General features: G+C 45.5%; 1 protein-coding gene across 1 annotated transcript in view; it reads left to right on the plus strand.

The window, feature by feature from the left end:
- JPH2 (junctophilin 2) overlaps positions 1-18,453 on the plus strand; it is a 62,946-nt gene extending 44,493 nt beyond the window's left edge. The window contains exons 3-6 of the mRNA XM_044663806.1: positions 11,696-11,814; positions 13,749-14,557; positions 15,228-15,324; positions 16,553-18,453. Coding sequence (XP_044519741.1) covers positions 11,696-11,814; positions 13,749-14,557; positions 15,228-15,308 — 1,009 coding nt within the window. The 3' untranslated portion in view covers positions 15,309-15,324; positions 16,553-18,453. The remainder of the gene's footprint in view (positions 1-11,695; positions 11,815-13,748; positions 14,558-15,227; positions 15,325-16,552) is intronic.
- The last annotated feature ends 5,317 nt before the right edge of the window (positions 18,454-23,770 follow it).

Below are 23,770 nucleotides of genomic sequence, written 5' to 3' on the forward strand. Positions count from 1 at the left end.
TTCCCTTCCCTTCCCTTCCCTTCCCTTCCCTTCCCTTCCCTTCCCTTTCCCTTCCCTTCCTTCCCTTCCCTTCCCTTCCCTCCCTCCCTCCCTTCATCCTTCCTTCCTAACACATTCAGGCAAATTTGTCCTGTAGGTATATAGAAATGTGGTTCTGAGTTCAGGAAGAAGTTCAGAACTCCATTGTCTCCAGGAAGCCCATTTCACTTGTGATGGTGCTGGTTGTTAGGAAGTTTCCCCTGTCATTAAGTCTAAATTGGCATTATCATAACTTTTGCCCCTTACCCCTGGGTCTGTCTTGTGAGATAAATAGAAGTCTAACCCCTTCTCCCCAAGGTAGCCCTTTAAATCCCTGCTCACAGCTCTCATGTCCTAGTGTCCCCCCCACCTGCCCCCCAGGCTCTTTTCCCCAGGCTAAGCATGCGCAGCTCCTCCAACTGCCTCTCATATGACCTGGACTCTGTCCCAGTGGTCCTCCTCTTATCTCTGTCCAGTGTATCAGTGACCTTCTCCACCATGGAGATAAAGAAGGAACAGAGATGTAGGAGGAAAACCAAGAAAGGGAGGAGACTTTCCTGCACAGCAGTGGTTCAGCTCTGATCCCTCTTGTGTGGTAGAGCATTCCCTTACCCTAGGATGAGCCCTGCTGATAGAGTTCTGGGTCTGGGAGGGGGGAAGCACCTGCCATCTCCCCCCCCCCCCAGGGCATGATAGCCTGGCTGAACCAGCAAGTGGCAGGGAGGATCAAAGGCCTGACATGGCATCTGCTCCCGCTCTCCCTGCCAGATCAGAGGCAGCGATGCAGAGGCTAATATTAGAAAGCTGGGTATTCGCTTCTAGGAGGCTGAGGCCTGGTTTTATTTTTAACCCACCCAGCCAAAGGGCTGGGCTCTCTTTGTATGTGACCTAGGAAGTCAGGAGGAAGTTGGAAGGCATTGGAAGACCCTGGGTGTGGGAGGAAAGAGGGTGAAACAGCCGGTGGGGGGCCAGGGAGGGGAGGGGGGCAGAGCCCTGCAGGGGCCTGTAAGTATAACTTCTCATCGTGACTACGAGGACAGACAGCAAATACATGGAATGTCTCAGAATCCTGGGATGTCTGAGATGGAGGGGACCTTCAAGCATTCAACATGGAAAGTGAGATGTACAGAGCAAATGCTTACTAAATGCTTGGTGACTGACTGATTGACAAGTGACCTGAGAGACCTTCGAATGCCGGGGATCTTAACTCTTTTTTGCCATGAGTCACTTTGGCAGTCTAGGGAAGCCTAGGGCCCCCTTCTCAGAAGAATGCTTTTATGTGCCCCAGCTACAATACAAAAGTTACAAAGGAAATTAATTATATTGAAATTTTTAAAAATAGTTCCTGGGTCCTAAGTTAAAAAGCCCTGATGAAGTTCAACTCATTGATTTATTTATTTTATAATTTTAAACATTTTATAAGTACTTTTATATCATTGTCTTTTCCTTTCCTTTTTTTCTTAAGCCCATACTTTTTGTCTAAGAATTGGTACTAGTATCGATTCCAAGGCAGAAGAGCAGTAAAGGGCTAGACAAAAGGGGTTAAGTGACTTGCCTGGCATCATCTGAGGTCAAATCTGAACCCAGGATCCCCCATCTCTAGGCCTGGCTCTCTATCCACTGAGCCACCTATCTGCCCCAGAAGAATGTTTTTAAGTGCATCAAATAAAACAAAAGGATACAAGGGGAATCAATTATACTGCATTTTTAAAAACAACCTTTATATTCTGTCTTAGAATCAATGATACATAGTGGTTCCTAGGCAGAAGAATGGTAAGGGCTAGGCAATGGGGGTTAAGAGACTTTCCCAGGGTCACACAGCTAGGAAGTGTCTGAGATCAAATTTGAATCAAGGACCTTCTGTCTCTAACTCTTGCTCTCCATCCACTGAGCCATATGAACTAAGGACTAAGTAGTGGGCCTGACCATAAATTCAACGGATTTTTCGGAGAAAGGAAAGATCATTGCATCATGGGATAGTAGCTAAGGCACTGGAAAAACTGAGCTCAGATTTTATCTCAAACGCTTACTAGCTGTGTGACCCCAGGAGTCACTTAATTTCTTTGTACCTCAGTTTCCTCATTTGTAAGATGAAAGTTTGGACACAGTGGCTTCTAAGGTCCCTTCCCATTCTAAATCTATGAATCTATGACCCATGGTGGATTTGAGTGTTGAGGGAAGTCTTCACAGAAGTGAGCCAGATCTGGAAGGATAGGATTCGATTACGCAAGAGAGAAAAGAGGGCATTCCCAGTGTGAGGAAAAGCCTAAGTAGGAAGGTAGGAATGAAGCACCATCACAGAATACCATCTTGTAGTTACCCAGGTGCTTACTTGCTGTTTTGGAGCAAAACTGCATCCTAACTCTAGCCAAGGACCCTTCAGGGTGCCAAAATGGATGAAACTTTTGGCTAGCAAGTTACTTTTTCAGAATTGTTGAGGAAGGAATGGTTCGAGCAAACAGAAAACTATTTTTTTTTAAATTTCATCCACTGGGCTGAGTTTGCTGTTTGCTCAAGCCAAGCAATTCATGGAGAGAACTCCAATATGAGAAGTGAATCAACTACACCAGTTTAGGCTTATGGATCTGGACAGGCTCTTCAACACAGAATAGTTGGATCTAGAAAGCACCATGAAACATGGAACGTCAGATCTTGGAGAGCTCCTAGATTGTAGAATGTCAGAGCTGGAAGCAACCTTGGAATACTAACAATCAGAGCTGCAAGGGATCCTCTTCTTGATAGTCTCTTCTCTGTAGGTTTTCATGTCACTACTCTCTTTTGGTTTTCCTCCTACCTATCTGACCATTCCTTCTCAGGCGACTTTGCTGCATCCTCATCCACATCATACCCATTAACTCTGTGTGCTCTACTGCATTCTATCCTGGGCCCTTTCCTCTCCTCTACTATTTCACTTGGTGATTGTATCAGCTCTCATGGATTCAATGATCAATTAGTGTGGATGATTCTCAAATATATTTATCAAATTCTAATCTCTCTTTTGGCCTCCAGTCTTGCATCTCCTTGCCTAATAGATATCACAAATTGGATGGCCCATAACATCAACATCTTTTTTTCTTTTAAACCCTTACCTTCCATCTTGGAATCAATACTATGTATTAGTTCTAAGGCAAAAGGCTTAAGGTAAGGGCTAGGTAATGTGGGTTAAGTGACTTGCCCAGGGTCACACAGCTAGGAAGAGTCAGAGGCTAGATTTGAACCCAGAACTTGTAGTCCTGACTCTTAATCCACTGAACCACCTAGCTTTCCTTCGCTTATAGACATTTTAAACTCTGCATGACCCAAGTTGAACTTATATCCTTCCCTCTGAGCGCTTTCTCCTTTCCAACTCTCCTAATACTGTCAGAAGGTATCACCATCTACTCACCCAGTCACCCAGGCTGGAAATCTAGGTGTCATCCTTGGCTTTTCTTTCTCACATATACCCTTCATGCAATCTACTGCCTAGCTCAATTGATTTAACCTTTGTAACTTCTCTCACATGTCCCCCTTCTCTTCTCTGGTACTGCCACCATCTTGATACAGGCCCTAATCACCTCACACCTGGACTACTGCAATAGGCTGCTGGTTTGTCTCTTAGTCTCAGGTCTCTCCCCACTCTAGTCCATGCTCTAATCAGTGGCCAAAGTGATGTTCCTAAATCTTCTAATAAACTCCAGTGACTTCTTATCACTTCCAGGATCAAATATAAAATTCTGTTTGGCATTCAAAGCCCTAAATAACCTGCACCCTGACACACACACCTATCTAGTCTTCTTATACTTCCATCCCATTGACCCTCACAAACTGTGTGATGCAGAGACACTGGTGTCCTCTCTTTTCCTCAAATAAAATATTCCATCTCCTAACTTCAGGCATTTTTCACTGGCTGTCCCTCATGCCGGGCATACTCTCCCACCTCATCTCCACCTCTTTGGATTCCATGATTTCCTTCAAGTCATAGATAAATACCTACTTTTCACAGGAAGTCTTTCCCCAACTCCTCTTAATTCTAATGCCTTTCTTCATTTAATTATTTCCTATTCATCTTGTATATAGCTTGTTTACACATTATTGTGTCTCCTCATAGATTTTGAGGTCCTTGAAGGGAGGGACTGTTTTTTTACTTTCTTTGTAAAACTAACTTGCAGCACAGTGCCTGGCACATAATGGGCACTCAATAAATGTTTATTGACTGATTGACTCTTTATAAGCCCTCTGGTAAGTTCTGGAGACATATTTAGAAAAGCAAGACAGTGTGTTTTCAGAGTTTGCTTTCTAATTAGAAGCCAAAACATATAGGAGGATTCAGCTCCAGAGCAGATGGAAAGGCCTGGTGGTCTTTAGAATGTGTCAGCGGGCAGTCAGTAAGGTCCAGAGGTCTACCATCTTGTAGGGAGGGTTGTAGTTGGGGACTCCATGTTTATCTAAGCAGTTTGAGCTGTCATGTGCTCCATCAGTCTTGAATGGGAAGAGGGTAGTGAGCCTAAAGGTCAGAATAGAGTGGGGATGATAGTTTCTTCCTGAGGGTGGAGAAGAGAATCAACATTTAAGAGGAAGACTTATAGATGGGAACTGGGCAATGAGGACTGGGGTAAGGAAAGAAAAGGCCCTTTTCAGCCTTCCCCAGGGCCTATTTTGCTCCTTTAATCCTTTGTTGTCTTTAGAGGTAAGGCTAAGATTCTATATCTAGACTCTGAAGGCCATTTTGCTAGAATTTTGTTGCATAAAATGGCCCTTCCTATGTCTGAAAAAGATTTCCTAGCTATGGCATCCAGTGGTGTATATAAATAATAGCAACAGCATTCAGGCCATTGTCTTTGCTCTAGTCTGGGCCTTCCCTAAACTTGGAAGGATTCTGTTTCCCTGTGACTTCCTCCTGGCAGTTTCTTTAGCCTCTCCTCAACAATCCCCTCCCCACCAATCCTACCAACCCCTTCAACCTGGAGGCCAAATTCCTCCTGTTCCTTCCAGTGCTTCTTGCTCAGGGACAAATCTCTCATTCCGGCTGCCTCGTGTATTTCACAAGACTCAGATCCTGACAATCCAGGAAATTCCTGTCACCTCAGGATTCAAGGCTCTCAAAGATTGGACCAAACCAAGCCAAAGGGTTTGGCCAGGGAATCCATAAGGGGTGGACTCTGGCCAGGAAGACAAGATCCGGGAATAGGCAGAGAGATGACAGTCAAGGAAGAGAAGATCCAGACATTTCAAAAGTCACCACTATTGCCTCACACATAAAAAGAAGTTTATTGTTATAAAGTACATCTCAGTTTCGCCACAGTCCTGGGAGGTCCATAGTACAAGACTTATTATGGATCTAGGGGTGGAAAGTGACTTACCCAAAGCTATACAGTAAATTAGGGAGAAACTCAAACTGATGTTGAGTACAGACAGGGTTGTGCTAGTAAATATTTAGTAATTAACACTCTGCATACACACTTTTTAGTTTAATCTGCATTATTAACATTTTCTTCATCACTTAAGACTAGAAAATCAACAAAACAACACATCCAGATCTAACTTGTAGCACTTGCTGATTTTCAAGGTGTAAATAAAAAAGTTTCAAACTAGAAATTTAATAATCAGCTTAAAAGAACAAACAAACCTTCCCTTCTGTTTTAGAATCGTTACTAAGTATCATTTCCAAGGCAGAAGACTGGTAAGGGTGTGGTAGTTGAGGTTAAGAGACTTGCCCAGGGCCACACAGCCAGGAAGTATCTGAGGCCAGATTTGAACCCAGGAACTCCTTTCTCCAGGCCTGATTCTCTTTCTATTGAGCCACCTTGTTATCCCACAATCCGCTTTTTCAGACCAGTACTAACTGGCTCCAGCATTTCCCTGAACACACAGGGCTCTTTTAATGATATTGGCCTATGTCCTTGTAGAGTGGACAGATGGAATTAGCCAATATTTGTAGCCAAGCAATCCAGACAGAAAGAAGAGGGGAGAAAAAAAAAAAAACAAGGACCCTTTTCCTTGTCTGTCTATAGGACTCCAGTCAGTGGGACAGTGTTTTATTATTATTGTTCAGTCATTTTTCAGTCATGTTCAACACTTCGTGACCCCATTTAGGTTTTCTTGGCAGAGATACTGGAGTGGCTTGCCATTTCCTTCTCCAGCTCATTTTACAGATAAGGGACCTGACACAAACAGGGTTAAGTGGCTTACTCGGGGTCACGCAGCTAGTAAGTGTCTGAGGTCGGATTTGAACGCAGGAAGTCTTCCAGACTCGAGGTCTGGCACTCTTATACACTTCACCACCTAGCTACCTCCAGGACAGCATTAAAGAGGATCTGTTCCTCATATTGGGCAGTGCGGTATGGTGGAAAGAATATCCCACATGAAGGCAGGAGAACTGAGTTTGTATCCCAGCCTTGACCCTAGTCTTGTGATCACTGACAAATCCCTCTCCCTCTCTGCATCTCAGTTTCCTTATCTATAAAATGAAGCTAGTAATATTTTCCTGACTTCCTTCCCAAAGTTACTGCAAGGGAAGATAAAACACATGAGTCTGTATTATTATAATTATTACATCATTTCTAAATGAATAGAATACTGGGCTTGGAGTCAGGAAGATCTGAGTTCAAATATAGCCTCAGAAGCCGACTAGCTGTGTGATGCTGGGCAAGTCACTTGACCACTGTCTGCCTCAATTTCCTTAGCTCTAAAATGGAGATAATAACCCCTACCTCACAGGTTTATTGTGAGGATCAAGTGAAACAATATTTATAAAGCACTTAACACAGCAGATTAATAAATGCCCATTCCCTCCTCCCTTACCCCTGTTGGACCAGAAGACCCAGAGGGATGATGGCATCAGTCACTGTTCTGATGGTATGGCTATGGCACAAGTTAGAAGTGGCTCAGCTGGATCTGATTTGGCTCTAAATGGTGGCCCTGGGTTTGAACCTTGACTCTGCTATTTACTGCCACATGACCTTGGGCAAATAATTTTACTCTCTGGACCTCAGTTTTCTCATTTGCAAAATGAGGACAGTTGTCCTAAATAAGCTCTAAGATCCCTTCCAGTTTTCAATCCTGGGATCTTATGGGCATTCAGTGAGGGAGCCAGGTGGCTCTGAGCTATTTAGGGGAGGAAGCTCCAGTTTCAGTAGGGGAAGCTTCTGCCCTGCCCCTAGGAAGATGAATGGCCAGGAGGGGCAAATACCATAGATTGTTCTTGCAGTTGGGTCCAGCCAGTCTTCTCAATGGGACAAAGAAGTCTGGATTGTTCTAGAGTCCTTGAGTTTAGGAATAAGTGAGGGAATTTGGATACCAACTGCAACACATGAGCTGGGGGTATGAGAGGGCAGGCCACCTTAACGTTTTGGATGAATGAGGATCAGGAATGAACTGAGTGGGGTAAAAGAGAAAGCCTAGACTAAGAGATGGCAATGATGCCTTTCAGGATGTGCATGATCCTGTCAAAACAATATTGCATTGATGACTCCATTTGTATGGCCATCCTTGCTTCTGTGGGTCTCAGCTCTGTGATCAATACTAGAAAAGAAGACAAAGACCCAACCTTAAGCACATCACAATCTCATGGGGTAAGAGAAGTCTCAAACAAGATAGAATAGGAAAAAAGAATGTTAGGTGTGGAAGAGACTTTAGAACAAAGTGGTAGATTGAATCCTAAAATGTCAGAAAACAATTGTCACACATTATTTTTACATATAACTGAAAAAAGAAGGAAGGAAGGAAGGAAAGAAGGAAGAGAGAGGGAGACAGAGACAGAGAAAGATAGAGATAGAAAGAAAAAGGAAGAGAGGGAGGGAGGAAAAAAAGGAAGGAAGGAAGAAGGGAGGGAGGGAAGGAAAGAGAGGAAGGGAGGAAGAAAGAAACAAAGAAAGAAACAAAAAGGAAGGGAAGGAGGGATGGAGGGAGATAGGAAGGAAGGAAGGAAGGAAGGAAGGGAGGGAGGGAGGGAGGGAGGAAGGGAAAAAAAGAATAGCATGGTAGAACTGGAAGGAATCTGTGAGAAATATTGTATCCTATGATTCTTTTTTTTTTTTTTTTTTTTTTTCCAAATCCTTACCTTCTCTCAGTATCAATTATAAGACAGAAGAGTGGGACTGGCTAAGCAATTGGGGTTAAGTGACTTGCCCAGGGTCATATAGCTAGGAAGTATCTGAGGTCAGATTTGAACCCGTCCTCCAGATTCCAGACCTGGTATTCTATCTGCTGAACCACCTAGCTCCCCCTGTATTTTAGAATTCTTAAAGCTGGCAAGAATCAATTCCAAATCCCTCATTTTCCAGACAGGACAACTTTGCCTTGAAGAATTTAGTGCCTTGCTAGGATTTGTGACCATGTGCAGGTCTCTTGGCTCCTTAGCTAGAAGGCAGAGGCCTGAATGGCGCTGCTGTAAGACCAGTCCTGAGGTTAAGGGGTGTGAAGAAAACTGAGTGCCCAAGCTTCCCTGGATCATTTATCTCCATTTTGCTGTAGAAGAAATTGAAGGCTTAAGTTATTCAGTTATTAGCAGACCAAGTCTGAGGCTTAGCTCTCCTGATTCTCAGGGCTTTGCTTTTTAACATTTCCCACATGATGCCTCCTCAGAGTAAGACCAAAGCAGAAGTGTCCTCCTTACCTCAGCTCCTATCAGTAGTAGGCTAGGAAGCTTCTATTTCTCCACTAGAAAACCCAGAAGACCGAATTATTGCCTCCCTGGCTACTCCACAACTGTGAGTGCTTAGTAAGACAAGTTCATATGTTTTAAGAGTTAGGTAAAATATAGGAAAGCAGCTAGTCTAACCCTGCTTCAACCTGTTTTGTCATCTTTCTATGGGCCTCAGTTTTACCTTTCTGACAAATGGGACCACCACAGCTACCTAATAATAGATATCTCTGGTTGGGATGCCAGAGATAATCTGTGCCTAATATAACCTCGGGTCAGAAGGGGAGGAGGACAGTGTTTAGGCTAGGCCTCTCAAATGTGTCTCCCTCCCTCAGGGATTTCAGCTGCAGGACGGTCTGCTCCTTTTCCCAGAACCACTAACATTATTTTTAACTTTGCTGACAGTGGGGAGATAATCCCATGTGAAATCAAGAAGAGAGCTTTTCTGCTCCATTACTAACCCCTTTCCTAATAAATCCCCCTAAGAACATTGCTTACCCCCTCCCTAGAAGGTCTTCCTGATAGCCACCTCTGGGAAGCCCCTATCCTAACTCTACTCACCCCTGGACATTGGGAAACCCCTTAGGAGCTCCAGACCTACCTTCGAGATAACTAATCAGAGTTCCTTGCCCTACAGCTATGTGCTTAGAATAGGGGACACATACTTCTAGGAGTGGGAAACAGGGAGAAGGAAATGGTTCAAGAGCCCTGGCTCTGCCACTAATTAATTCTATGTGTGACCTTGGGCAAGTCACTGTAATCTTTCTGGGCCTCAATTTCTTCATCTTTAAAATGGGAAGAAAATAATTTCACTGGCTACCTCCTAGGATTATTGTGAGGGAACAAAAACTTCAAACTCTGGAATCTTTAATTTGGCAATTAATTTATTAGCCCCTCTGGGGATGTTATAGGCCATCAGGCTTTGGTTTGCCATTCTATGATTTCTTTTCCTCTTTGAGTCTCAGTATAATGATAGTAATTCTATAGTGTTTTACCATTTATGAAATATTTTTCTCATAACTCTAAGCGATAATTTTAAAATTCAAATATTTTATTAATTATTAAAATATAATTTCATCATTTTATTTATTAATTTTAATTTTATTATTAATAATTAAAATGTAATATCCCCATTTATTTGAAAGTGAAATGACTTGCCTAGCATTAAATAGCTGATAAGCATCAGAACTGGGTTTGAATCTAGCTCTCTTGACCTCAAAATCACAGTCCTTTCTTCAATACTAGGTTTCGTGTTAACACACAGAGTATAAGCAAGTCAGCATGTATTTGTAAGCAGTAGGAGTACTAGTGGGTTAGGTAGACTTAGCAGGAGCTGGTGGGGAGTTGGGGGAATCAGGGAGGAACTGATAGAGAGAGGGGTGGAGGGTAATGGAGGAGAGACTCCCCTGCTTCCTCCCAGCCTCTCTCCTTTGTGGAAGTACAGTTCTCTTTGACCTTCCATCTTCCTTCCAGGGAATGGCTTTCCTTTTGAATCCACCTGTTCAAGTAGAGCAACCAGTGATTCAAAAATGAGAACAAGCTAAAGCTGCCCATTGCTTTGTTCCCCAGAAGCCCGACACCCTCACCAGCTTGTGACTTATTTCGAGGAGCAGCTGAAAGCCAAATCCGTATTCCAGAGTTGTACCCTCTATTACTGATCTCCTACTTTGTACTAACAACTCTGAGCCCCCAGATCAGCTCTCACTGATCAAACCTTTTATCTCTAGAGCACTGATTTTTTTTAATTTTTAAAAATATTTTTCCATGTGTACATGATTCATTTTCTTTCCCTCCCTTCTTCCTTTCCCCCTCCCAGAGTCGAAAAGCAATTCCAATGGGTTGTACAAATGTTACCACTTGATATCTATTTCCATATCATTCATTTTGATATTTTTTAACCCTTCCTTCAATCTTAGAATCAATATTGGTTCCAATACATGTAAAACCCAGTGGAATTGTGCGTCGGCTAAGGGGGGTTAGGGGAGTTTGGGGGAGAGATAAAGAACATGAAACATGTAACTATGGGAAAATATTCAAAATAAAAAAAAATATTGGTTCCAAGGCAGAAAAGTGGTAAGGGCTAGGCAATGGGGGTTAAGTGACTTGCCCAGGGTCACCCAGCTAGGAAGAATCTAAGGTCAGATTTGAACCCAGGACCATCACCCCCACCCCCCACCCCCATCTCTAGGCCTGGCTCCCTATGCACTGCCTAGAGCAGTTATTCTTAACTTCATTTGTGCCATAAACCCCTCAGCCAGTTACCAAAGTATATAATCAAAACAAAAAGAATTTCGCAAGTTTATAGATTCCAGATTAAGAACCCTTGCCTAGAGTAAGAAATGCTTTTTATCTTATTCCCTCTTCCTCCCCCTTTTCCCTTCCCTCACCTTCCTCCTTTTCTCCTTCCCCCTCTTTCCCTCTCCCCCTCTCTCTCCCCTATCTCCTTCTCCCTCCCTCTTTTCCTTCTCCCCCTCTCCTCTCTCTTTATCAATCCCTCTCTTTCCCTTTCTTTCTCTCTCTGTTTCTCTCCCTCTGTCCCTGTCTCTCTGTCTCTCTCTGTGATTCTCTTTGCCTCTTTCTCTTTCTCTGTCTCTATCTCTGTGTCTCTCCCTCTCTTTCCCTTTGTCTCTTTCTGTCTCTGTCTCTGTCTTTGTCTCTCTCTGTGTCTCTCTCTGCCTCTATCTATCTCTGTCATTGTCTATTTATCTCTCTCTTTTCCTCTCTCTCTGTCTCTCTTTCCCTCTGTCTCTTTCTCTGTTTCTGTCTGTCTCTCTGTCTCTCTGTCTCTCCGTCCCACTCTCTCACAAAACTAGTCGGAGGTGAAGGATTAGGATAGAAGAGAGTCAAGGTTGGCCCATCTGAATTCAGTCCTTCCTCCAAGTCTCTCGTCCCCCAGTAGCAGGTGTGTGCAGATACCTCTCTGGGTACCTACTTCCACATGGGCGTGTGTAATACCCACCCCAGGGGCTGAGGATCCTCCGTCTGGGATCACTCATGCTATGGAGCTGGGGCGAAAGTGCTTGGAAAGACCTTGAACGCTGCATCTTCTCTCCCCAGGACAAGTCATGCCAAGGCCAAGGCGGACGGAGCAGAGCAGGCAGCACAGGCGGCAAATAACGAGTCCAGCATTGCTCGGACCCTGGCCAGGGAGCTGTCTCCGGACTTCTACCAGCCAGGTAGGGCAGGGTGTGCGGCGGCTGGGAGAAGGGTAGACTTCAGGGCTTTGTCCCAAGGTCATTAAGGCTGCTCTCCTGCTTCCTGATCAAGCAAGCACCAGCTAGGATGAGACCAATTCACATTTCCCGAATGCTCCGTGGTTACAGGACACTTTCCCGTTCATTATCTCATCCAGTCCTCATGACAGTCCTGTGAGATAGGTAGGACAAGGATTATTATTCCCATTTTCCAGGTCAGGAGACTATGGCTCAGACTCTTTCTGAGCTAACTTGGCCCCTGGCTCAAGGATTCAAACCCAGGTCTTCTGACTCCTATTCCAGGGCTCTCTCCCCTGTACAAAACTCCCTCTCTACGCGCAAAATGTGGAATTTGAGTTGGATCTAGAAAGATGGGTGGCATTTCCATTTCCGGCCCAGCACCCTCTTTTTCCTCTACGGGGTGAGGCCGGCTCCTGGAGGTCTCATGAGCATAGCGTGTTGGACTTGGAGACAGGAAAAACAGAGTTGGAATCTTCTCTCGGGCGATTATTAACCTCTCTGTGGGACCCTGGGCAAAAAAATGTCATCGCTTAAACTAACCCTTCCCATAGCAAGAATGGGGACGAGTGGGGAACTGCTGCGAGAATTTACACTGCTTGGGAGAATAGTGCAAATTTAATGCATAATTAATCATTTTTATTTTGCATATTTTTCTGCCTTTTTTTTTTTTGCCAATTGGATAAACCTAAATTTGTGTGTATTGAGTTCATGTGAAATGGAGCCCTACTGTATGGCATTTTTATTCATTTTGGTTAAACATTTCCCGATAACATTTTTCTCTGGTTCGGCCTGGACTCCAGAGCATTGTGGGCCACGTACAGCCAGCTGGCTGCATGTTTGACACCTTTTAAACCACCTTATGTCCCAGTTTCCTCAACTGTAAAATGCAGGAATTATATTTATTGACTTCTGAGGTCCCTTCTGGTTTTGAATCCTTGATTCTATAATCCTATGGGGTATTTAAAATGGTGAATAAATATCTAATGTCGAATTTTAGTTTAATTTAATATTTATTATAGTATTATTCACAATAATTTAATATTTAACATTAAAAATAAAACCTATTTATATGGGTATATAACTTGGAGTTTTGGTTTTAAACAATTACTCTATGACAAAAATGAATAATATGGAAATAGGTTTGGAGTGATAATACATGTATAACCCAGTGGAATTGCTTGTCAGCCCTGGGAGATGGGAGGGAAGAGGAGAGGGAGATAAGATGAATCATGGAATCATGGAAAAATACTTTGAATTAAAAAATAAAATAAAATAAATGATGCCTATTAAAATGTGGTTATTAAATTTGAATTGGTCAATATTATATCCAGGCAAATGTTGGAAATGGTTTTGTGTGTGATGATGCTTTTAGCATTGGGGATTTGCTTCTGTTAGTTCATGAAGGATAATAGGCTGCTGGTATATAATTCTGCCATTGGATCAGGTCTTTGGCAGGGGATAATTTTGTAAAAACCCTTCCTTTCCATCTTGGAATCAATATTAAGTATTGGTTCCAAGGCAGAAGAGCAGTAAGGGCTAGGCAATGGGGGTTAAATGACTTGCCTAGGGTCACACAGCTAGGACGTGTCTGAAGTCACATTTGAACCCAGGGTCTCCAGGTCTGATTCTCTATTCACTGAGCCACCCAGCTGCCCCAGGTGCTAAATTTTTGCAACCTGCAGCCCTATGATGCACCAATTCTATTGCCTTCTTGCATAATCTGCAACAATCACTAAATCCTTATTTCTAAAGGATAACCCTTCTCTAATTCTTGGTGGCAATGGGTTGGTCCTATATCACTACCAACCTCCCCTCCCACCACCACCACCAATTTCTGTCAATTAAATTTGCTTAATTATTATTATTTGCTTAATTATTGTTATTCTTCTTCCTAGGCCCAGAGTACCAGAAACGGAGGTTGCTCCAGGAGATCATGGAGAATGCTGAAAGCGTCATGGAGAATGTAGGCCGTGGGGAGGCCCCAGGCATCCAGGAGCCCCCTCCAGAGAGCCCCCAGCTACATGAACGGGAGGCCTCCCTCCAAGGAGGGGGCACACCAGCACGCACCCCGTCCCCCCACTTTGCAGGCACACCCCCTGAGGCTAAGCGGCCTAGGCCTGGAATGGAAAAGGACGGCTTCCTGAGTCCAGGGGACTGGAACGGGGAGCAGAGCCGAGAAGGCAGCCGCCCAGTGACTCCTTCTGATGTGGGTCCTGGTGAGAGAAGCAGCAACCGGCCTGGTTCCAGGAGCCCCACCAGAGCCCCTACTGACCACATGGAGATCCAGCCCCTGCAGCCACCACCCCTGCAGCCTTCCAGGGAGCCAGAGGTAGCCCTGTACCAGGGGTACCACAGCTACGCCGTCCGCACTTCGATCCCCGTCCCACCTCCTTTCGATGAAGACGAGACTGAGGGCTCTGCTCCAACCACCCCTGTGACCCCCCCAGTCTCCCCAGAGGTCAAGCCTGATGTCCAGCCCGAGATGGACATGCCCCCAAGGGCCCCCACACCCCCCCAGCCAGAGCTGAAAGCCAGGGCCCCCAAAGCAGAGCCAAGGCATCCGCCTTCTCCCATCAAGGCAGACACGGCCAGCCACACCAAGCTCGCCAAAAAATCAGGCTCAGCCAAAGGGGGAGCCAAGAAGAAGGGACGCCGAGAAGCCGCAGCTGCGGCGGCCATGGAAGCCCAGATGGAATTGGAGGAGGTAAGGCTGGCTGGGGCTGGGCAGGGGGCTGGGGCAGGGCAGGGAGCTGGGGCCGGGCAGGGGGCTGGGGCCAGACGTACCCTCCCCACATAGAAGAGGTGACTTCTACAGAGGCATCCCTGGAATCCCGCAGTGTAGAGTCAGAATCCATCTAATAAGATGCCTCAGTTTACAAATGAAGAAACTGAGGCCAAGAGCAAGGAAATGTATTGCCTAAAGCCACCAGACCATCTGATTTCAAACCCACCGTTCTTGTCACTAGGCAATGGAAATGTTCTCAGGTTTATGGCCCCGGCAGCACAGTGAGAGACAGCCTGGCCTGCCTGGAGAATGGCCAAAAGGAAGGGAAAGGATGCTTCCTGACACCTTCTTCCTAGGGAAAATGGGCTAGATAGGAAGGGGAAGGGGAAATCTTCTTAACTGGAAGAGATACCAGCATGGGTTGTCTGCCTGGGAGTCTTCAGTAACTGCTGAGAACTTCATCTGTCTGGGATGAGTTAGGGACTAGCTAACGATGGGGGGATGCATGAGGTGACCTCTGGGGCTCTTGCAGGCTGTAGTTCTTAACTGCCATACATGAGGACCCAGAAGTCTTGATGGCCAGAATTCCTTCCCGAAAGCTTACCCTGGGGTCCTCTCTAGACCTCTCCTTTTCTCTTCTCTCCTCCAGGCTCCCAACACTGTCCTTATCTGCATGGTGATTCTACTGAACATCGGCTTGGCCATCCTTTTTGTGCATCTTCTGACCTGACACGGCCTCGGCTCAGGTGAGGCTAGGTGGGGAGGATGCAGGGCTGGCTTCCTCCTCCTACCAGGGCTGGAGGAGAGGACTACAAGGAGCCAAAGGGATGAGTATATTGCCCCTGTTGCTTCCTTGTGGAAAGCCTTTTCCCCACCACTCAGGTGGCTTCCCAGGTCACTCTGCAGCTGGGACCTGGGTACAGGTGAGATGCCTAGAAACAAGCAGAAGAAGGTGGGAGAGGGATACTGCCTGAACCTTTGAGAAGCAACGTTGCTGGAGTTGTTCTGGACCACGAGAGAGATTTCTCCGAACTTTTCCCCTTTAGCCAGGGCTTCAGTCAGTGATTCCCAAAGTGGGCGCCACAGCCCCCTGGTGGGTGCTGCAGCGATCCAGGGGGGTGGTGATGGCCACAGGGGCATTTGGGGGCGGTGAATAACTGTAAGGGGGCAGTGATAGTATGTGACAGGGGGCGCTAAGTAATATTTTTTCTGGAACGGGGGCAGTAGGCCAAAAAAGTTTGGGAACCACTGGCTTCTGTTATAGGATAGACCCTCCCACCTGACCTCTTTCTCTGAGTTAGGAAGTCCTATTGGGAGCCTCCTTGAAAATATTCTGCCTTTAGAGACTCTCCCTGAATACTCCTCCCCCTTTCCTTAGGCTCTGCAGGCTCAAGCCCCCAGATTTTCTCCCTGGACATTCTGCCCTCTTCCTTAAAGACATTGCCTCCTGTTAGGTGGCTCAGTGAATAGACAGTCAGGCCTGGAGGCGGGAGGTCCTGGATTCAAAAGTGGCCTCAGACACTTCCTAGCTGTGTGACCCTGGCCAAGTCACTTAACCCCCATTGCCTAGCATTTACCACCCTTCTGCCTTGGAGCCAATACACAGTATTGATTATAAAAGAGAAGGGAAGGATTAAAAAACAAAACAAAAAAACACTGCCTCCTGAGCCCAGCCATCTGACACATCTTTTCATGCCTCAAATACTCTTTTGTGTCACTACCCCCTGACCCAAATCCCCACACGAATTTCCCTCAAGGCAGGTCAGTGGGCTAATCTCTCAAACACTGTCCCCAAATATTCTTCCCCAGCACTGCCTTATTACCTGCTCCCCAGACACTCTCAAGATCCATCTCCATGGTTTGGCCTCCCAGGGATAGACTTAGCCGGCCGGGAATGGTGTCCCTTCTTGCTCTGTAGTGGTCCCTCAGCTGGTTCCTTTGTGATGATTCTTGCTCACTTTTTGCCGGCCACAGGAGTTCCCACCCATGCGAATGCTGGACCTTTGCAATGACTGGATGCTACCGCAGCTGTCGAGAGATGCCGAGGGCAAGATACCGGCCCCAGGAACTGGCTGCAGGCTTTCTGGCTCTGGCAGCCCCGGCCCTGAATGAAAACTGCCCTGTGTTCTGTTTCGCTTCCCTGATCCCAGTCCGGCTTGGTCCCTCCCAGTCCGGGATGGGGGAGCCCTCCCTCTAAGCCCTCTCTGAACCCGAGGGTGGCATCACCTACATGAGTGTTTGTGGCTGCACCTGCATGTGTACCCAGAGAAGGGGACCAGCTACCCCCCACCCCCACTCTTCCTGCTGGCTAGCTGTTGGCTGAGGCGTCTCTGGGAACATCCAGGGTACGATGGAACGCCCGTCCCCAGCCCCTACCCCCAAGCCTTACTTTCCTGAGGCAGGGGTCTGGTTCTACTCCCCAAGGCTGCTGAGGCTAGCCAGCCAAGGCTCTCTCCAAAGGATTCCTCTAGAGTCTCTGACTCAAGTGGCTAGAGGCGGCTGGGAAGGAGGGTGCAGCAGAAACACTGGAGAGGCACCTTGCGCTCCGCTGTAGCAGGTGGATATCCAGGGCAAGGAAGGGAAAAGCTGCCTCAGCCCAGGCTTGCCTCTCTGCCCTTTCTGCTTCTGGGCTGACACTGCAGAGCCAGACCATGGCAGCTTACATCCAGCTACCCACCCCATTCCCAAAGAGAAAGGAACAAATCCACTGCAGCTGTCTGAGGCCCGAGTCCACTAGGAAAACCACTTGGAGTGAAGAAGCGTTCCCTGACTCCCATGGCAAAAGTGGCTCCTGCTATGGCAGAGACAAGCCGGGCAGCCCGTGCAGTTTTGCTGGGATGGGAGGCTGGGTGCTTGGAAATCACTGTGCTTATTTGGAGTGCTCGAAGATGACTTTTGGCTTGGCTAATAGAGAATGGAACTTGCATGCGCCTACGTTTAAAGGCATTTTTGTCTGGTGAGTGGGTCTCCTGGTATGTGCCCCTCTGCTGGGGACAGGAGTGGGTTAGAAAGCCCCAAAGGGGAGCCAGGAGGCAGGGAAACCTGGAGGAAGAGACTCAGATCAGTGCCCATCCCTCGGTGCCCTGGCCTAAGATAAAGCAGATGAGGCGAGCCAGGAGGAGATGGGCAAGCTATTGGAGCCCTAGTCAACATGACTGGTTCCTTTCTTGGCCTTTTTCTCTCTTTGGTCCTTGGTTGGTTTGGGCGGCTTTCTAAGCTCCTCAGACAGGAGGAAGACTATCTCTCAGACTGCTATAAAAAGAGACTAGAAGAAAGGCCTTGGGTGCAAAACACTACCACTCCTCTCCTTCACTCTCTCCACCCCCCTACCCCCACCCTCACTCTGGGCTTGTCCAAAGCCTTTGAGATTGGGATGGAGATGGGGAGCGGGGGAAGAACACTGTGCTTTCTCTGTAACTTCTGTTCTCTCTTTAATTACTCCGGAGCCTTGTTCCTGGACCTTAGGGTCTTGAGGGCATTTGTCCACTTTTCCAAGGTCCAGATCCCAGCTGTCTTTTAGCTTGGTTTAAATCTCAGTGCTGATTTCTGCACGGGGAGGTCACAGGACCTGTCCTCTTTCTGTAAGATGCAATGGGGTGCCCAGTCTGGTTTCTGTGTGATGGCTATGTTGAGGTGGGAATTGACCTTTCAGAGGAGGTGCCTACAAGTACCTGCTACCTCAGGCGAGAGCACCTCCATACCCTGGACTGGCAGAGCGCTTCTCCGGCCTGGTTCCAGCCTTGGGATATTCCCCTCTTTTGTCAAGCCTAGGTCCAGAGGATGATGGCAGGGGGGAGGTGTCTGTGTGCTACGTCCTGGCTGTTTGTCCATATCTGCTCTACTTTGTGCGATAATAAAATTACCTGATCACTGTTTCAGGCTCAGGCCTTTGTTTTGGTTCTATATGTGGGCCAAACTCTTCTCTCAACTAAGAAGGTGGGTGGTGGGACACAGAGAATATTTAGGAATAAGAGAAATCCCTGATTACAAATGGGATATGATGAGGGGAAGAATTTAGGGACTGTAAGAGGTAAAAAGGGGTTTTGATTGGGTGAATATTAAAAGGTTTGGTCGCCAGGGAATTGAATAATTATCAATCCCCAATTAAAGAATAACCTCAAGTTAAAATGACTTTTATGGAAGTTTATTTACAAATGAGAAGAGAGAGAAAGTAAGAAAATTAGAGAATAAGATAGGATAAGTGATCTAACACACTGATTAATTTGCTCCAGCCCCTGGCTCAACCCAGGCAGATTTAACTAGTCCTTAATTGGAGAAGGCTGATCCCAGAGTCCCTGAGGCCCAAGGACTGGGGATGAATGAAGCAAAAGCTTCAGTCTCTGGTCCTCTCTTGAAGGGAGAGTTCCTTCACAGAATCCAGGAAGATTTAGTCTTTACACTCACCACGCAGAATTCCAAAGGAAAGATTTAAGAACAGTCTCACCAAGTTCTCAGGGTCCCAGCTCCAGAGCTCTTCCAAGTCCCGGTCATGAACCAGAAGAAGGATGCTGAGCTCACTGAGCTCTCTTTTAAAGGAGCTTCTTTTGCATCACTTCCTGTACCTTCCTCTTGGTTTACATGTCCAATCACAACAGACACTTTTCTTAGGACTGCCCAGGAGGCAGTCAGTAAATTCTGATTCATCACTCACTCTAGAACATGTGGGTCATAGACCACCCAACTTGTGAGTTAAGTGGAGATGTTTTCACCTTTGGTGATTAAATCTAAAGATGGGCTGAGTAGATTTAATCTAATTATCACAGGGACAGAGGGAAGATGGATTGAATGGCCTCTGGAGGTGTCACCCATCTAGAGCCCAGGACTTAACTCTACGAGACTTCACAGAATGTCTTAGGGATCCAGGAAAAAATTGCTTCTCTTTAGGGACCCATCTCATTCTTTTCTCAGCTTACTGCTTCTTAGTCCCATTCCCTTTCCTCTAAAGGTGAGGTGATAAATAGATCAGCAGATCCCCTTCCCAAGCTATTTTTATTTTCATGGTGTGTTTGTATGTGTGTATGTGGTGGTGGGGAGGATGAGAGGGATGGAAAGGTGACAACATAAAAGCATAGTTTTTAGAGATGGAAGGAGCCTTGCAGATCCCCTTGTTTTTATGAAGGAAGAAGCCAATGGTCTGAGAGAAAAAAAAATGATTTGCCCATTCTCATTTAGTAAGAGGCAGAGTTGGGATTTGAACACAGGTCTTTTGATTTCAAATTCAGTTTTCATGGAGTCCCAAAGGAAAAGAAGAACTTCAGATATATGGGAAAAATTGCACAGAAAGGGTTTGGAATGTTGGAGAGAGGACTGACAACAAAGGGGAGCACACAGGGAAACGTTTTGGGTCAGAGAGGCCTGCCCAGTGAGTGTCCAATAATACCTACTTGACTGAATATGTCAGGCTGGCCTTGTCTCATACAAGGAGAAAGGAGGAGATCAGTGGTCTTCAGGGGCTTCAGTCTAAAAGTTTTAGAGATATTACATTCAAGGTGTCAGAGATATGCTAGAAAATGCTTAATTAGCTCTCCCTCAAAAAATGTATGCATAAGGGAGCAACTAGGTGATTCAGTGGATTGAGAGCCAGGTCTAGAGACAAGAAGTCCTGGGTTCAAATCTGGCCTCAGCCACTTCCTAGCTGTGTGACCCTGGGCAAGCCACTTAACCCCTATTGCCTAGCCCTTACCATTCTTCTGCCTTGGAACCAATATATAGTATTAATTCTAAGGCAGAAGGTAAGAGTTTTTTAAAAAAAAGAAAGAGGTGGGCAGCTGGGTAGCTCAGTGGATTGAGAGTCAGACCTAGAGATGGGAGCTTCTGGGTTCAAATCCATCCTCAGACACGTCCTGGCTGTGTGACCCTGGGCAAGTCACTTGACCCCCATTGCCCACCCTTACCACTTTTCCACCTATAAAGCCAATACACAGAGGTTAAGGGTTTAAAAAAAAAAGAAAAAGAAAAGAAGTGTTGCTTTTTAAAGTATGTATGCCACACTTTTAAGTTTAATCTGCATTATTAACATTCTCTTTATGCCTTTCTCAAATCTAGCTAGACAATCAACAAAACCATAAGTCAAGCTATGATTTGTATTATTTGCTGATTTTCCAAGTGTAAATGCTCCCAGTGAAAATTTAAAATGGTCTCTTGTAAGAGTTGATTCTAGCACACCCTGGGTAAGGAGAAAGAAAGCTGTTAGGTCAAGTAGGGCAAAGCTTAACCATACAGTTGCCAAGTGGTCACAAGGTGGCTTAGTGAATAGAGTGCTAGATTTGGAGTCAGGAATACCCAAGTTCAAATCCTGCCTCAAACATTTATTTAACTATATTGACCAAAAATAAGTCACATAACCTTTGTCTGCCTCAGTTTCCTCACCCATAAAATGGGGAGAAAACTGACCTCATAGGATTGTTGTGTAAATCAAATGATGTAACATATGTAAAGCATTTTGCAAACCTCAATACCCTATACAAATGCAGGCTATCATTATTTTAAATGCTAATGTGGCCAGGATGTAGAAGGTGGATGGGGAGAGGAAGAGAAGGGAGATGAAGGAGCTTAGCCCCACTTTTCTCATTTGGGCAGGACCTCTGCCAACTGAAGCACTCACTCTGCACAGGTGGGAGACCCTATTCCTATTCCCTGTGGGACTGGGGCAAGTCTTAGAGCCTCCTTGTCCCCTTCTCTCAAATAAAGAGGTTGGCCTAAAGATCTCCAAGAGCCTTTCCATCTCTGATGATCACTTTGGGGAATGGAATTCTGAAAACCCAGAGAAGCTTTCTGACCAGTGCTGGGGGGAGTGTGTGAGTGGCTAGTCATATCCAGGCTGTTCTCAGGCCACCCGCCTTCTCTTAAAGTTTCAAAGCTCCTGACTGGAGCACAAAGGGATGAGGATAGTGTGAGGGAACCCTCTGCTGGTGATCCTGACAGTCAGAGTCCAGGCTTCCCAAACAGCCTTGGCTCTAGGACTGATAGGCTGGGACCAGGTCGGCTTCTCCAGGCATCCATCTATCTGGTCCTACTTCTCTTCCCAATAAAAATAATAGCACGCTGCCCTCAGAACTCCTCCCCTTGTCCCTTGCCTCTCAAATGTTGTCATAAAAAGAGATGGGAAGAAGGAAGGTGTGTATGGAAGGGTTAAAAAAAAATAGAATGAGTAGGAATTATTCATGAAGAGAGATCTCATGACTCCAGATTTCATGAGGGGGCAATTAAAGGTCTATTTGCCTGTAGGCCTATTCCTTTGGCCTAAGGTTCTGCCTCCAGGTTCTGTCCTGTTAAACTGCAGCAACGATGATATCCTGAGCAAAGTCTAAGTAGAAAAGATATTTCCTATAGATAATTAAATTTTCCATTGAAGATGATATCGTGCTAATTGTGTCAAGCCACAGCCTTGTCAATGAATTCTATAATTACTCAAAAATTATTGGCATAATAATCCACATAGGAAAAACTCCATGGATGAAAAATAACTATTGTCTTGACAATAATATATCCAGGACAGGAATATATCTGACCCTGAAGATGGACAGAGCCCAGTGCTGAATAGGAAGAAAAAATGAATGAATGAATGAATGAATGAATGAATGAATGAATGAATGAGATAGGGACTATTTCTGCCTTTCTTCATATCCCCAGCCCTAAAGGGCCTTAATAAATCCCTGCTGACTTGACTTAAGCACTTAGTATGTACAAAGCACTGAATACTGGAAATACAAATAGAGTAAGATAGTTGCTGATCTCCAGAAAAGCAGGCAGGGTTGGATTTAGGAAATTGCACTATGATTTCCATAATCCCAAACTTCTTCCTGATGTATTGACCCATCTTTTCTTTTAATACAAACATTTTCCTGACGATGCTATCTATCTGTGAATCTCCTGATGTTATGTGTCTGAAGACTCATAGTTGTGGCTGAGAGACACATCTTTGGGGGCACAAATAGACTGAAGCAAAGTCCTGATGGTCACCTGCAGGCTGATAAGAAAAGAGGGTGGTGGTGTCATGTATTGAAAACAAAGGAAAATAGATGGACAGATCTCCTGCCCCATGAATAAGCATGCCCTAGACAGAGTTGGCAAAGATGTGGCATGTATGCAGAGCCGACACTAGCTGCTCCGTTCCCTCTCTTCCCAGTGCAGAGGACATTTTTTTTGCATGCCCCACCCCTCTGTCCAGTGGCCCAAAGCAAGCACATCCTCCCCTCAACTCTTTCCAGTAAGGACAGCTTGAATTTGCCCTTTGGGCACTAGAACTCTGAAAAGGTTTGCCAAGGAGGCAGGTATAGTAAAATTGCAATCTATAGCCATAAAGGCAACACCCACAGCAATACTACCAGGTACTGGGAGTATGAGCTTTGGAGGTATGTTTCCTGCAAAGCTAATATGGCAGTGCACCAAGAATAAGCTTTCCCTTGTCCCTTATCAGCAGCATCTTTTGATTCCAAAATATTTTATATCGATTTTCTCATCTATTCTCAAAAGAGTCCAAAGAGGTCCGTCAGTACAAATATTATCTTTTCATTCTAACAGATGAGGAAACCAAAGCTCAAATAGTTACACTAAGGTCTGACTTAACCTGGAGGGGGAAAGGGAAGGTGACTTGCCTATAGTCCTATTTGTGAATGGCCCAGGATCTATTTAACAGGCTGGAATCAGGAGAGAACAGAGAGACCTAAGGGGTTGGGAAGCAGAAGACTTTAAGTTTGACTTAGGAATAGGTTTAGGAGGCATAGAAAACTGAGAAAGGAGGGCAAATCCTTATGGGTGAAGCAGAGGGGATCGTTGGGTACCCAAGGAGCCCCAGGAAGGCACAGGGACAGGTTTTACCTCTGTCACAGCTGAATCCAGGGACTGTCCTGGAAAAAGAAACATGTGAGTTTTGAGGAGAGGCTATCACTATGTTCACTCCAACACTGAGAGGAGAAAGACTGTGCAGAATGGAAAGAGAAATGAATGAATGAATGAAACAAAAATATTTATTAAGTATTTACTGTGTACCAGGTGTAGCACTAAACCCTGGAGATACAAGTATAAAATAGAGATAGTTTCTATCTTCAAGAGCTTATATTCTAATAAAGGAGACTACCCAGAGAAGAGGGGTGCCTAGGTGGCTCAATGGACACAGCACTTGACCTAGAATCAGGAAGACTCATGTTTCTGAATTCACATTTGGCTTTAGACACTTATTAGCTGTGTGAC

The sequence above is a fragment of the Gracilinanus agilis genome, chromosome 2 (genome assembly GCF_016433145.1).
Source record: "Gracilinanus agilis isolate LMUSP501 chromosome 2, AgileGrace, whole genome shotgun sequence".
In the NCBI taxonomy this organism is placed as follows: domain Eukaryota; kingdom Metazoa; phylum Chordata; class Mammalia; order Didelphimorphia; family Didelphidae; genus Gracilinanus; species Gracilinanus agilis.